This window comes from Equus quagga, chromosome 1, assembly GCF_021613505.1.
Source record: "Equus quagga isolate Etosha38 chromosome 1, UCLA_HA_Equagga_1.0, whole genome shotgun sequence".
Lineage (NCBI taxonomy): Eukaryota > Metazoa > Chordata > Mammalia > Perissodactyla > Equidae > Equus > Equus quagga.
The window spans coordinates 102331467-102347848 of record NC_060267.1 but is presented as its reverse complement, the minus strand read 5'-3'; the positions used below and the strand labels follow the sequence as shown (position 1 = coordinate 102347848).

The 16382-nt window shown below is 43.1% G+C and overlaps 1 protein-coding gene across 1 annotated transcript in view; it reads right to left on the bottom strand.

Moving 5' to 3' along the window:
* The window catches only part of C1H3orf20 (chromosome 1 C3orf20 homolog), an 80531-nt gene extending 68214 nt beyond the window's left edge, over window positions 1-12317 (bottom strand). The window contains exons 1-3 of the mRNA XM_046664868.1: window positions 11858-12317; window positions 10947-11087; window positions 7044-7163 (exon numbers count right to left, since the gene is read on the bottom strand). Coding sequence (XP_046520824.1) covers window positions 7044-7163; window positions 10947-11087; window positions 11858-12317 — 721 coding nt within the window. The remainder of the gene's footprint in view (window positions 1-7043; window positions 7164-10946; window positions 11088-11857) is intronic.
* Between the last annotated feature and the right edge of the window lie 4065 nt (window positions 12318-16382).

The following is a 16382-nucleotide window of genomic DNA, read 5'->3' as shown; positions in this document are numbered from 1 at the left end:
CCACGGTGGCTGCACCAATTTACCTTCCCACCCGCAGTGCACAAGGTTTCCAACTTCTCCTACATCCTCTCCAGCTCTTGTTGCTTTCTGTTTTTTTGATAGTAGACATCCTACCGGGGGTGAGGTAGTATCTCGTTGTAGTTTTGACTTGCCTTTCCCTAATGATTAGTGATGTTGAGCATCTTTTCCTGTGCTTATTGCCATTTGCTTATCTTCTTTGGAGAAATGTCTATTCAAGTCCTTCGCCCATATTTGAATCAGGTTGAGTTTTAGAAGTTCTCTATATATTATGGGTATCAATCCTTTATCAGATATATGATATGCAAATATTTTCTCCTATTCTGTGGGCTGCCTTTCTACTCTGTGGACAGTGCCTTTTGATGCATAAACTTTAAAAATGTTCATGCAGTCTATTTTTAGTCTATTTTTTCTTTTGTTGCCTGTACCTTTGGTGTCATATCCAAGAAATCATCACCAAATCCAAGGTGACGAAGCTTTTATCCTATGTTTTCTTCTAAGAGTTTTATTGTTTTACTTCGTATATTTAGGTCCTTGATCCATTTTGAGTTAATTTTTGTATATGGTGTTGGTAAGGACCCACTTCATTCTTTTGCATGTGGATATACAGGTTTCCCAGCATCATTTGTAGAAAAGACTGTCGTTTCTCCACTGAATTCTCCTGGCACTCTTGTCAAAAATAATTTGACCACACACGCAAAGATTTATTTTTGAGGTCTCCAGTCTATTTCCTGGTTTATACATCTGTCTTAATGCCGATGCCACACTGCTTTGATTATTGTAGATTTGTAGTCAGTTTTGAAATCAAGAAGTGTGAGTCCTCCAGTCTGGTTCTTTTTCAAGATTGTTTTGGCTATTTGGGGGTCCCCTGAGTTTCCATATGAATTTTAGGATGAATTTTTCTATTTCTGCAAAAAACATCACTGGGATTTTGATAAGGATTGCACTGAATCTGTAGCTGTCTCTGAATAGCACTGATGTGTTAACAATATTAAGTCTTCCGATCCATGAACATGGGATGCTTCCATTTATTTGTCTTCTTTAACTTCTTTCAACAATGTTGTATAGTTTTCATCGTACAAGTCTTTCACCTCCTTGATTAAGTTAATTCCTAAGTGTTTTATTCTTTTTATACTATTGTAAATGGAATTGTTTTTGTAGTGTCCTTTTCAGCTTGTTCATTGTGTATAGAAATGCAACTGATTTTTGTGTGTTGAGTTTGTATCCAGCTACTTTGCTGAATTCATTTACTAGTTCTAAGAGTTTCTTCGTGGAATCTTTCGGGTTTTCTACATATAAGATCATATCATCTGCAAACAGAGATAATTTTAATTCTTCCTTTCCAATGTGGATGCATTTTATTCCTTTTCTTATCTAATTTCTCTGGCTAGAACTTCTAGCATTATGTTGAATAGAAATGGTGAAAGCAGGTATCCTTGCTTTTGTTCCTGATCTTAGAGGAAAGGCTTTCAGTCTTTCACCATTGAATATGATGTTTGCTGTGGGTTTTTCATATACGACTTTTATTATGTGATGGTAGTTTCCTTCTACTTTTAGTTTGTTGAGTGTTTTTATCAGGAAAGGGTGTTGAATTGTCAAATGCTTTGTCTGTGGCAATTAAGACGATCATGTGGGGGGTTTTTTCCTTCATTGTGTTAACTGCTGTATTACATTGATTGAGTTTATGTATGTTGAACCATCCTTGCATTTCAGGAATAAATCCCACCTGGTGTCATGGTGTATAATCCTTTTAATATGCTGTTGAATTCTGTTTGCTAGTATTTCGTTGAGGATTTTTGCATCAATGTTCATAAGGGATATTGGTCTGTAGTTTTCTTTTCGTGTAGCGTCTTTGTCTAGTTCTGGTATCAGGGTAATGCTGGCCTCATAGAATGAGTTGGGAAGTGTTCTCTCTTCAATTTCATGGAAAAGGTTGAGAATGATTGGCATTAGTTCTTTAAATATTTGGTAGAATTCATTCAGGTCCAGGGTTTTTCTTTCTTGGGAAATTTTTGATTACTCATTCAATCTCCTTACTATTTATAAGTCTATTCAAATATTTATTTCTTCAGGATTTAATCTTGGTAGGTTTTGTGTTTCTAGGAATCTGTTCACTTCATGTAGGTTATCCAATTTGTAGGTGTACAATTGTTCACAGCACTCTCTTATGATCGTTTTTATTTCTGTAGAATCAGAAGTAGTGTCCCCACTTTCAATTCATTTTAGTAATTTGAGTCTTCTCTCTTTTTTTCTTAGTTGATCTAGCTAAAAGTTTGTCAACTGCTCTGTTGATCTTCTTGAATAATCAACTCTTGGTTTCACTCATTTTCTCTACTGTTTTGTTTATTCTCTGTTTCATTTCTCTCTGCTCTAATCTTTATCATTTCCTTCCGCTAGCTTTGGGTTTAGTTTCCTCTTCTTTTTCTACTTCCTTAAGTTGTAAAGTTAGGTTGTTTATTTGAGATCTTTCTTGCCTTTTAATGTAAGCATTTATAACTATAAATTTCTCCTTTAGTACCACTTTCACTGCATGCCATAAGTTTTGGTATGTTGTGTTTTCATTTTCATTCATCTCTAAGTATTTTCTAATTTCCCCTGTGATTTCTTCTATGATCTGTTGGTTGTTTAAGAATGTGTCATTTAATTTTCACAGTTTTGTGAATTTTCCAGTTTTCCTTCTGTTATTGATTTCTAACTTCATCCCATTGTGGTCAGAGAAGATACTTTGTATGGTATCTATGCATTTCAATCTATTAAGACTTAATTTGTGGCCTACCACATGTCCTATCTTGGAAAATGTCCTACGTGCACTTGAGTTTTCTCAAGTGTATTGTTTTGCTGTTTGTGTTCTGTATGTGTCTGTTAGAGCTAGTTAGTTTATTGTGTTATATAAGAGCTCTATTTCCTTATTTATTTTCTCTCTAGTTGTTTTTTTCATTACTGTGAATAGGGTACTGAAGTTACCAACTATTATTGTAAAACTTTCTATTTCTGTCTTTAATCTGTCAGTTTTTGCTTCATGTATTTTCCTGGTCTGTCATTAGGTGCATAAATGTTTACAATTGTTTTATCTTCTTGCCGTATTGAAGCTTTAATTAATATATAATGTCCTTCTTTGTCATTTGTAACTTTTTTTGATTTAAAGTCATTTTGTCTGATATTAGCATAGCCACACCTATTCTCTTTTGGTTACTATTTGTATGGAATATCTTTTTCCATCCTTTCAGGTTCAACCTGTTTGTGTCTTTGGATCTCAAGTGAATCTCTTGTAGACAGCATGTAGTTGGATCATGTGTTTTTATCCATTCTGCCAATTTGCCTTTTGATTGGAAAGTTTAATCCATTTGTATTTAAAGTAATTACTGATAATGAGGGACATCTGTCACTGTGCTATGTGTTTTCTATATGCCTTGTAGTTTTTGTCCCTCATTTCCTGCATTACTGTCTTGTTTGTGTTGAGTTGATTTTTTGTAGTGAAATCTTTCAATTCCTTTCTCATTTTCTTTTTTGTGTATAACCATTTTCTTTGGGGTTACCATGGGAATTATATTTAACATCCTAAAGTTATAACACTCTAATTTGAATTTTCACCAGCTTAACTCAATAACATACAAAAATTCTCCTCCTTTACACCCTTGTTCCTAGCTCTTTTAGTTGTTGATGTCATAAAATTACATCTTTATATATTATGTGCCCACCAACATAAACTCACAAATCTTTTAAATGTATTAGTCTTTTAAATTATGTAGAAATCAAGATTTGCAGTTAAAAGCCAAAGTTACAGTAATCATAGCTCTTACACTAATAATATTTTTTCTTTAAATGTATTAGTCTTTCAAATCATGTAGGAAACAAAAAATGCAGTTACAAACCATTGTCACAATAATACTAGCTTTTATAATTGCCCATGTGTTTACATTTATTGAGATCTTTATTTCTCCATATGGCTTTGAGATATATCTAGTGTCCTTTCATTTCACCTTGCAGGACTCCCATAAGATCTGCAGAGGATGCCTAGTGGGCACGGATTCCCTCAGGTTTTTTTTTTATCTTGGAATGTCTTAACATCTCCCTCACTTTTGAAGGACGGTTTTGCTGAATATAGGATTCTTGGTTGACAATTTTTTTCCTTTAGCACTTTGAATAGTCACGCACTGCTTAATGACAGAGATATATTCCGAGAAAGGCATCATTAGGTGATTTTGTCATTTTGCCAACAACATAGAATGTACTTACACAAACCTAGATGGTAAAGCCTACTACACACCTAGGCTATATGGTACTAATCTTATGGGACCACTGTCACATATGTAGTCTGTCATTGACTGAAATGTCATTAAATGGCACATACTGTATGCTGGTCCAGTGCTTTCTGGCTTCCAAAGTTTCTGAAGAGAAATCTACCGATAATCTTATTGAGTATTTCTTGTAGTAACAACTTGCTTTTCTCTTGTTGCTTTCAAGATTCTTTGTCTTTTAAAAGTTTGATTATAATGTGTCTTGTGTGGGTCTCTATGAGTTCATCTTACTTGGAGTTTGTTAAGCTTCTTTGATGTTTATATTTATGTCTTTCATCAAAAAAATGGGGAAGTTTTTAGCCATTATTTATTCAAATATTCTCTCTGTCCCTTTCTCTCTCTCTTCTCCTTCTGGGACTCCCAAAATGCATATGTTATTCCTCTTGATGGTGTCCCTTAGGCCCTGTTCATTTTTTTTCAATCTTTTCTTTCTCTTCTTCAGATTCAATAATTTCCATTGTCCTATCTTCAAGTTCACTGATCCTTTCTTCTGCCTGCTCAAATCTGTGGATGGAGATGTTTTGTGCTTATTGCACTTATTTTCACAGTGATCTCCTGTGGCAAGTGTTAGGTGGTATGAGGATTTGGTGACATGAAATCATGGAGGTGATCCTCCATGACAGAAGTTCCAAAGGCATCTATTCAGGTCCTGCCTGCTTCCTAGCCTCTGCTGCCTACCTGGCTGGATCCACTTGCTCTCCCTTGATATATGCAGGCTCAACTTCACCTTGGTCTCAAGAATGAAACCTGGCTTCAGGCCAAGGGCATTGTTCAGGCTCCAGCTGAGCCCTGAAGGCTGAAGAATGAAGACTTCCTCACTGTCAGCCAAGTCTTGGGGGTTTCCAGTGGTGCTTGGGTACCACCTCTGGTATCTGCCACCCTGAATGGTTTCTGGTCCCTTCCCCCATTCCTCCCACCACCAGAGACCAGAGACAACCCTGAGGCCCAGCTACCAGCTGGCTGAACTCATGAAACATCTACTAGCCTGAGCATCCATGTCTGGCCTGCCCCTGGTTGCCTTGGGGCCTCAAGACAACAGACTTCTCTCAGTTCTATTTCATAAATTTGGGCTACTTTCCAGAAACAGTTGTTGTCTCCTCATGGAGTAGGCCCAACTCCTGGAGCCTGTGTGTTCCAAGTCTGCCTGGTCCTGTACCTGCAAAGGGGGCCAGCTGGTGAGGTGTGATAGCACGTGTACATGGAACAGATAGTGCAAGTCCCAAACCCAAAGTGACTCAATACACTACAATATATTGTCCCAACTGGGGAAGTCCCTAGAGTGAGAATGGGGATAATTAATAGTTATGTCAGGATGATAAACATAAACTGGGACATTCCTGGGCAAGAGAGGACACACGGTTACTATATACCATTAGGGAAGGTTAACCACCCATCCTAGCATGCATGTGTAAGAGTAATCCCAAACACTATCAAGAACCTACAAGAAATGCAGCACCACTGAGCACACATCCTAGTGCAATTTTTTGCAACAAGATCATAACAATTGTATCTTAGTGGGGTAGTTTTCCTTCAAAGGAACTGTGTCAATTTAGGGCCAGCTCAGGAGGGGAGAAAATAAAACCAGGAGCACACCAAATGGGATATCAGAAATGATTCTATGGGTTATTGAATAATGAAAGAAAACGTATTGTAGAGGTAATGGAACCAGGGAAATGAGAGGGGGCAGCTGAATCCACTCCATGCAGGGAAGCTGAGGCTGTCAACTCCATCAGGGAAGGCATTCTTTGTCTTAGAGTCCACATGTGTGCCCCCAGCATTTAGGACAGTGACTGACAACTAGCAACTATTCAGTACACATTTGTTCACTGATTGAAAGCATATAGGATCAGTTTGATACAGAGGGTGAGGCCTGGAGGAAGGGAAATCACACAGCCAGTCAGGGCGGGGTCAGGAATAAGATCCAAACTTCTCAACTTCCAGCCTTACCTCCAGTGTCCGTGGGAATCAATTGGACAGCCTTTGAGCATTCCCACCTTATGTGGATCCTCCCACCATCTCTTTGCAAATACAGTCCTCCCCCACCTACCCCATTTCACCACTCTGCCATCATAGCCTGGGGGCCCTGGAAGTTCCAAGAAGTCTTGCCCTGCCCTCTCCAGCTCCAACTTCTCTCTCCCCTGAGCTGCACAGTTGTTGCCATATTGTTTGGTCTCATCTGCCACCGGTTCTTTCCCTTAAGCGTTTCTTTCTGTTGTGTGTCTTTCTCAATAGCATAGGAATGAATGCCTTCTGTCTTTGTTTTCTGCCTGCACGAACTGGCCTAGTTTGGGACACTGTTAGGTTTAGTGTGCAAACACCTCTCTTCAGATACTGGTTCTCCTACTTGCTGTGTGAGTATGGGCAACACAGATCTCTCTCTGAGCAGATAGGGTGAGTTTGGGATATTGTAGGAGGTGGGAGATGAGGGTTCGATAGGGGTGTTGTCCCAGTAGAGGGGAACCACCTCACCAGGAATGGAGGGCGTATAAGCATTCAAACCAGGAGACTGCCCTGTGGAATGACTGGTTGAGACGTATCAGCTTTCACGGGAAAGAACCTGTGTCGATAGCTGCTGAGTCTCCAGCCAGGGCAGCTATATATCATTCCTATCAGAAAACTAAGTCAAACCAACCCATGAACCTACTCAGGGAATCTTCTAGCCCCCTCCCCACCCCCTTCTCCACCCCCGAAGATGGGTCAAGAGGTCTTGCTGGAAACCACTGTTACCTGTTTTCTTCTTGACTTCCCTTCCAGTTGAGAGGGAAAAGCTCAGACAGCCAGTAGCGGGTTCGTAGATAAGCTGGTAAGGAGAGTCCACGCCAATGGCGGAGATGTTGATGGGGGACTCTGGAGTGGAAGAGAGAGATTCTTCTTTTTTTAATTTTTTTAACCAAAAATGTAATATGGATTTTTTTGTTCTGACAGTATGGTAGACCAGATATTCTCAAGTGCCTTGTTGTTAAAAAAAACCCAGATCTTGGAAGGAAAGACTTTTTAATGCACGAGTGGCTGAAAGTAATTAAGGGAAACCTTTAAGGTTCCCCTCTACAGGGTCCTGCCTCCCATATCTCCCAAGAGTGAAATGACACCAGAGCAGGGAGCAGCAAGCACTCAAGGTGTTGTCACCCTACGGGCTACTGCAGATGTAAGCGCTGCGCTAGGTCGAGAGAATACACCTCGGGCCAGCCAGAAGGAAATGTATAGTCGTCTATTTCCCCTCATCCAAGCCACAGAAATCAGATGCTTCTCCAACAACAGATCAGTCTCCAGCAGAATCACACTCTCCTGTGTAGAATCATTTGATATCTGGCCACGTAAGAATTAAAATTGAGCACCCCTATCACTCGTAGAAAATCTTGATCATTCTTAAATGACAAACTTCATCAAATCTTTGCTTATTTTCCCCCAAATATGGTTATTTAACTGATTAGGCATGAAATTGTTAGGAAATGTTAAGCAATTCATTCACTGACATGATTCATTCAAATTCATAAAGAAAATGGCAAACCTGACCGCACGAGTAGACAAAGATTATAAGCAGAGACGCACACTGGATGATGCAGACACGCCAACAGTCACCTTTGCTGGTGATCCCAAGGCTGGAATGGGAACAACTTCAGTACCTCCAACTTAGCAGAAATGAAAAGAGCTAACAATAGCAACGCTGGTAAAGATGGAATAAAATTAGCCAACCCTGGTGGGGTCGAGCAAATCCACCGAGAAAGCAAGCAATACACATATCGAGACCCTCTGCCTCAATAACCCCTCTCCCGGGAAACCAATCTTAATAGGCAATGCAACAGAGAGAAGAAGTGAGGTACACAAAGCTGCATATCATAATGCACATTGTACTCATAACAAAAACCTGGAAACCTAAGCATTTGGTTAATTACGAAACATGAATGTTAGAAGGAGTCAACACCCACTCAAAGGGATAACTATTCAAGTATATAGCCATGTTGGAAAACATTTGTGCCTGTTAAGTAAAAGAAACTGAGAAACAGAAAAATTGCTGTATTCTTAAAAACCTGGATCTCTCTCTCTATATATATATACACATATAGATAGATAGACAAACAGACAAAGGGAACTGTAAGAGTGAAAAATAGCTATTACGTAAAGATGGCAAGATTATTTGTTCTTGTTTTTGGTACGTTGTAATTTAATGATACTGTCGTCAACTAAAAATGAAGAAGCAGTCCAGTTCTCTTTCACAACATGCCAAGACTAGTAGGTATTAGGACAGGAGACAAGGATGGAAACAGTCTTATTACTGTGAAAATATTCCCCTAGCAAGGGGTATATTCCGGCTACAGCTTTAAGGGAAGAATACCTCAGACTCAGTTACAGCTTTGGTCTACTTCATGCAATAAGATGAGCCAGAAAAGCAAGATTCATGCAAAATAAATTGACAGAGTTTATATCTTCTTTTTAATGCCCTGGGAGAGCTAATTCAAGTCCTTCTAGGACGAATGCTTTTCCGAAAGAAATGGATCGCTCCTTCATTTATATTTTGTTATTTAGATTTCTTTCTTTTTCAAACTCTAGGCTTGTTTAAAGAGAGGAGCATCTGAAACAGAAGTGCCAGAGAGAGATTTCGAGAGAGAGATTTCCTGGAGAGGGAGGGACGGCTCTCTCAGCGCTCTGGCCATGCGGCAGGATGCAGCAGTCACGGAAGGCGCTCCAGAGCTCAGCGCCGTTCTGCGGATTCGCCTCCACTAGGTCAACCACAACCCACGAGGGATGCCGAAGCCGCTGCGTCCTGGGTGAAAGCCTGTGATCCGGCAAGAAGGCTCAAACCCCGCATGAGGGGGAGTGCCGGAGGCGACCATCGTTTCCTTCTCAAGGGCAGGAAACACAGGGTTCAGGCAGAGCACCAGGGGCAGGTCTGTGGGTGGGCGGTTGGGCCTGGACGTCCAGGACACCTCCAGGGGGCTCTCCTCCCCACACAACAGACCATCAGGCAGCTGTCCCCCGAGTGAGGTGAAGCTCTAAGCCCTGTGTGGAACGCAAGGTGCAGAACTCCGTGTATGCTGGTAACCATCTGCATGGAAAATTACAGCATGATCCGAAGGCCTGCGTTATCAGGGCTTAGCTGATCCCAAACAGAACCGGCACAGAGTAAATTCCCTTAAAACGGAGACCTCCATTTCATGGTAAATAGTGTGCTTGTAGAGGGGAGGGGTTTGATTGGAATTTTGTCTTAGAAAAGGAAGCCAAAATTTATCTAAAATAACCTTATTTATCTTGTATTTAACCAAACTTTGTTGGTATTGTAAGCACACACTAATTCTTATAAGAAATAAAAATGACTGTGGATTTTTTTGAGTCAGTGTGATTTCCTTTCTTCCTAAATGGCGACATGATACCAATGAAACGAGTTCCTTCATGCTCACTTTTTGCGAAGACATCCAGGGACTTTATCAATGTTTCTTCCTCACCCTTCGCTACCCAAGTCATGCTTTCTCCATGGAGTCATTATCCTAGCTGTTTTCCCCTCGTCGGTAGTTAACTAGTTTTGCTCCATCATATCACTCATCAGTGGCTTCGCGTGGGAATCGCGCGGCTCTCCAACATCACTTTCACTAACGCCATAAAATCCTACATTTTTGCCAAGGTTTGCAATTTCACTATGCAATTTATTTGCATTGTGTGTGTGAGTTATTATTAGATGTTTAACCTCTGACCATCAAGGAAAGCCTGCCAAGCATTCAGTGGCCAGGGCGATGCTAAATGCGGATGGATTTCAGAGGCAGCTTCCAGACCCCATTCCCTCGCCCGTCCAGAGATGGCGTCCTCCCCCTTTGCCTCTATCCTTCCCCTCACGTTGTGGCACTTGCTCTTTGGATAATGCACTCATAAGCAACATAGTGCTTCACGTTCTTTTAAACTTTATTTAAATAACATCACACCAAATGTATCCTTCTATAACTTGCCTTTTTCTTTTTTTGCTTAACACGACTTTTTGAGATTTATCAATATTGCTATGTGTGCTTTAGTGTTTGATTCATTTTCACTTCTCAGTATGTTTCATTGTCTAGCCTGTAATTTATTTATTTTTCTCCTGTTGATGGGCATTTAGGTTGTTTCCAATTTTCTTTTTTCTATCAGCAAACATTCTGCTACAACTTCTTGCACAGGTGTGTGAGTTTCTCTAGGGCAGTGTGGCTCTCACGTGCGGCCTCTAGACTGGGATGAAGCCACACCAGGCCACGACCAGGTGAGTACAAAATCTGAGAATAAACATTTAGAAAACTCTGTAGCAATTTGACGTTGCTGTGGCATCTTTATCATGTTTTTTAAAGGGTCAGTTCTCAAGAGATTGGAAATTTTACAAATTGGTCCTTCGCCACAGATTGAGGAGCACAGCTCTAGGAAATGAGCAGGGGAGAAACTGGTGGGTTGTAAGATGCTAGAGCATCTCCCACCTCACAGATGCCCCCAAACTGCTCTCCACAGGAACGGCACCAATTTATGCACTCGCCTGCAGTGTCTGAGGACTCCTGTTGCTTCACAGTCACCTGAACTTTTGGAAACGTCAAACGTTTAAACTGGCGGTTTGACCTTTCCATTGCACTCCTGTTGGTATTGTTTAAACTTTCACATAAGGGCCGACACTTGGCTACCCACCGTTCTCCATCTGTCCAGCAGCATAGCCACTTTTCCCAGCGGTGCTGAGCAGGTAGCTGAAGGCCGTCTCCTTGGCACTGAGGTGGAGCAGCTGGCTGGCCTCCACGAAGCGCCTCGTGATGTCCAGGGGGTTGGCGCCCACTAAAGAAATCATCAAAGGCAACTCGTTCTCCTCCCAGCATGAGGCTGATGCTTCCAGAAAAGGAACTCCGCAAACGGCCCAGGAAATAGGGTAGAGAGAAGGTCGACTCCTCGGGCAGGCAAGTGTGCGGGGCTCCTCGTGGAAGGGTCTCGAGCTCTCAAGCCCTGTCAGGTGGCACTTTGCTCTCCCCCACCCTCACTCTGTTCTCTTCCCACCCGTAGGCCTGGGTACCAGCGCTGTTGGTGTTTAAAATAAGGTAGCATCTAGAAGGTTGGATTATTCATGTGGCTTTACATCCTGGCCTTGCTCTTGGGATGACACCCTCATTGTAGACGGACCCCTGTTCTCATGACTCTCTCTGGTTCTGGCTCTACTGGGCTCTGTCTTGCTACCCACCGATCAGCCCTCCCAACTCGCCCCCTCCTCCTAGGTGCTGTCTCTCTCTACCTCCACATCATTGCCACCAACTCTATCCTTCAGTACCTCTGACTTCGCTCTGTTCTCCACAGCCAACCTTCCAATCTGGGCTCGGCACAGTTGGGGGAATGGGAAGAAAAAGTGGAGAACAGAGAGGGGTGAGAGGATGATTCTCAGGGGTGATCATGGGAAGGAGTTCAATTCCTACAGCAGACCCACGGCCGCCACCTATTCCCAGTGCATCCTTATATACCTGTCTCGGGTGGGTGCAGTGGACACACACATATTTGTCCAGGCCAGACCTTTCTGGGCCCAGAAAAAAGTGGAGAATAATCTGGCGAACCAGCCTTACCAGCCATAGACTCCATCATGACCTTCATCTTCAGGCTGAGCAGCTCTGTCAGCAGGTGGACGGACTGCCGCTGGAACTTGTGCAGGGTGTCCTGGGCGGAGGGCAGCAAATGGTCATGGGCGATGGAGAAGGTGAACTTGGCTGGCCTAGTGGATGTGGGCGGTGTTACTGGCGGTGGGGATTTCTTCTGGGTGGGGGCCGGCATGGGGGTCGATTCCATCAACACCAAGGGCGGGGCTCCCACGCTAATCTCCAGGCCCAGGATGTCAGATGCGGTAGGCACCATGGGGTCGGTGATGAGCTCCTCCCAAGTGAACTCAAAGATGTTTCTGATGCCCTTCGGTACAGAAATGCCTGCATTCCGGCAAACGATGAGCAGTTTGGAGATGTGGGCCAGCAGCTTGGGGGCCGTGACTGTGTACTGCCGGTACAGTTCTCGGTTACTCTTGACGTCGTTCATGTTGCTAGAGCGTGCATGCTGCTAGGTAATACTGTCCGTCTCCGACGAGAGGGACTTTCAGCTGTAAAGAGACAGAGCACCCTGAGAGGTGAGTGAGAGCGAAAGTCCTTACCTAAGGTGAAGCCTTACAGACAGACAGAACAGCGGTCCTGTGCAGGAAGGAGAAGGAAATCATTGGTCACTCTCCCCCAGCAGGGCAAAGGGACGTCCCTCCTCTTTTTTCTTCCCAGGGACACCATCAGATAGACCCACATTAGGGAGTCACTTTGGGAAGGGCCTGGGGATAAGCAGGTTCCAGAAACGGTTCCAGGGACAGTCAAACAAACTGAGTACCTACGGAGGGACCCTGGAGGCTGGAACGGGGAAGGGAGAAAGGCTCCACCACACCTTTTGTAGTTAGAGACCTGTGGGTGGAAGATCTGCTTGTGCTCTACTAATAAGCCTGCAAAAACAAAAAGATGTTTCATTGGCTCTTTCTGGAAGAAGGTGACGTGGAAGACCCCGGTTGTAATGCAAGGATGGGCATGGAATTATTTAACACGTATATCCAAGGGCAGACAGGAAAGAATGAGAAGAATGAATTTGCTTAATTCAACAACTAATATCATTTGCCACATTTCATCAGATCTAAGATTTGATGTAATTGATTGTTAGATGCAATATTTTACAAGAAAGAAAAAAAATGAATGTAAAATGCCATTGACTATAAGATCTATCACAATTTCAGAGATGTTAAAATGGGAAAAATGCATGCCTTGAAATTGATAAGCTGTAATAACTATTTTCCCACTCTGACAGTGCTTCCTCAGGGTCTGGGTGCTCCTCAAGTGGACACATGTGGCTGTGACGTCAGCAGTACGCGTGCTTGTGTCTCGGTCAGTGACAGTGATTTTTACTCTGGCATATTTCTAAATTGCATTTTATTCTTACCTTCATGATTTATACCAAAAGAAGACCACTGGCTGAAGAGAGAGGGTACGAAGGACAATGTGATGAACACAAATGGCTAGAAAAATTCGCAAATAGACTTCTAGGGTTTTGTAGTCAGATCTGAAAGTTTCATTCACCTGATCAAAATGAACCCCATAAAGACTTCCTTCAGTAATTTATCAATCTAAAATACATCTACAAAACAGTATAATCACTTCTTGATCTTACGCCACATGACAGTGATTATTTATTTCTCTAAATTCCTGAGGGGCTTCGTGAGAATACGAGCCTCTGCAAAGATGCTCAAGAACCCAGACACATGGAAAGACTGGTCTAAGGTCATCTTAGAGCAGAGGGGTGGGTCCTCTCTGATGCCCTCTGCTGGCATTTGCGTGTGATGTCAGCAGCTGCCCCTGTTGTCTGACTTAACTGGCCCCAACCAGCACCCTTGCTAGTAAGGTCGGCCTTCAGAGCAAAGGAAGGACCCCTGGCCAGCGCCTTCCAACAATCCTCGTTGCCACAGCCTTCCATCAGTTCTACCACCTTCCATCCCGACAGCCACTCCCCAGGTCCATGGCCATCCTATCCTGACACAGTCCTCATTCTTTCACTTTCAAACCCTGTCTGTCCTCTGCAGCTACTGTAAGTTTGCCACTCCAGGACCGCGTCCCGGGTGCACACCCTCAGCGTTCACAGAGCAGGTTCATGGCCGTGATCTTGTGCGACCACCTTGGGGTGAGAAGGCTATTATCTCTCCGGTTTCACTGATGAGGAATCAGAGGTTTAGAGAGGGCGAGCGCTCAGTCAGGAGTTGCCTGTCTGCAGACTCCCGGCACAGACGCCTTTCCAAACCCCACACTACTTCCCATTGCCATCAAGCTGCCTCTGTCCGTCCATCAGCAACAAATCTCCAGGGAACAAGAGTCCCATAGAGCAAACCCTCCTGACATCCTGCTGGTTTTCAGATAAAGCGGCTTCCTCTATTTGCTGACCCGTGGCAGCTCTATTCCTCAGCTCTGGAGACTCGAAAAATAGGTTCGCTTTTGAAATGATAAGTCTACAGAACAAAGACACCACTCAGAATCCTGGGCATCTGGGCAGCCAGCCAGAGCGGTCTGCCCCTGGCCGCGCAGGGCAGATTGGGTTTGAAAGCCAGGACGCCAATGCAGAGAAGATGACGAACGCAATCCTTGAAACGTTGACTGGTTTGAGGAACTTCTCCCCACTCCGCACTAGTTTCTTTCTTTTGAGGCTAATTTTGAAGATATGTCTTACAAACAGATAAAAGCTGATTTTTAAAATAGCTTCTTTGAGATATAATTCACATACCATACAAATCTTTTAAATCCTTTTTAAAGTGTACAATGATTTTTAGTATATTCAAAGTTGTGCAACCAACACTACTATCTAATTTTACAACATTTTCATCATCCCAAAAAGAAACCCATTAGCAGTCACTCTCCAGTCCCCCTCACCCCCAGGCAACACTAATCTGATTGCTGTCTCTACAGATTTTCTTGCCCTGGACAATTCAGACAAATGGAATCAGACAACATGTGGCTTTTGTTGACCGGTTTCTTTCCCTTTGCAAAAGGTTTCTGAGGTTCATCCATGTTAGAGGAGGCATCAGTACTTCATTCATTCTTATGGCAGAACAAGGTTCCACTACATGGATATACCACAATTTGTTGATGGATTCATGATGTGATGGACATTTTGGTTGTCTGCACTTTTTGGCTATCATGAACGGTGCTTCTACAATACTGCTTCACGTACAAGTTTCTGTGTGGACGTGTGTTTCATTTCTCTTGGATATGTATCTAGGGGAGGAATTGCTGGGTCACATGGTAACTCAGTGTTTAACATTTTGAGGAACTGCCAGACTCCTTTCCAAAGTCCTGAGCCACTTCACATTTCCACCCCAGTATACGAGGCTTCTAATTTCTCCATGTCCTTGTCAACATTTACTATGTCTTTTTGATTCTAGTACCATCCCAGAGGGTGTGCAGTGGTATCTCATTGTGGTTTGATTTGCATTTCCCTAACGACTAATGATGTTGAGTATCTTTCCATGTGTTTATTGGCCCATTTATATCTTCTTTGGAGAAATGTCTATTCCCATCTAAAAGCTGCTTGTTTGTTTTTTGAGGAAGGTTAGCCCTGAGCTGATGTCCACCACCACTCCTCCTCTTTTTGCTCAGGAAGATTGCCCCTGAGCTAACATCTGTGCCCGTCTTCCTCTATTTTGTATGTGGGACACCAGCTGATAAGCAGCATGTAGGTCCACACCCAGGACCTGAGCCAGTGAACCCTGGGGTGCCAAAGCAGAGTGCGGGAACTTAACCGCTATGCCACCAGGCCAGCTCCTAAAATCTGCACTTTTTTCCCAAAGAAATATCATTTTATGTTAAATGCACAAATAACCTATATCTATTACTATTTATCTCTTCAAAATCCAGGTAGAGGTGACCACGTGACTCTCCTGGCCTCTGAGATGCAGGTGGAGCTGGTGGGTAGGACCCCAGGAAACCTTCCTAAAGGAGACTGCCCTCAGAAAGAGAACACTTTTTCTTTACTCACTGCCCTTCTCTTCCATCTAGCCGGGAACGCATGAGATGGCTATAGCTCCAGCAGCCATTTGGAGCCATGATGTTACCTTGAGGAAGGAAGCCATGCGTTAAAGGTGGCCAAGCAGAGCGACAGAGCCTGGCTCCTCGTGACATCACCACACCCCACACCAGCACTTAACCGCCTACCTCCAAACTTCTTTCACAGGAGAAAATGAACCCTGATCTCTCTAAGCTGCTCCATTCGGACTTCTATTCTTGTAGTCCAATGTGATTCCTGACTGACAACCAGCCGTGCTGGAACGCCATCACTCCCTCTGCTCCAGTCCTCCAATTTTCACCCTGTCATTCATTCATTTTCCCATGACGGAGAGAAGGGCCCTGCCCTCGAGTAGCTTGACACTTAACAGGCAGAAGGGACTTACAAAATTGACTTATCGAATATATGATGAGGGTCACACTACAGAAAAACGTGCAAAAACCATGAAAACCCAAAGCAAAAGGCGTAAAGGAAGCAGGACTGAAGCCTGTCATAGAAGATGAGTAGGAAGGGGCTGGGCAGACAGGA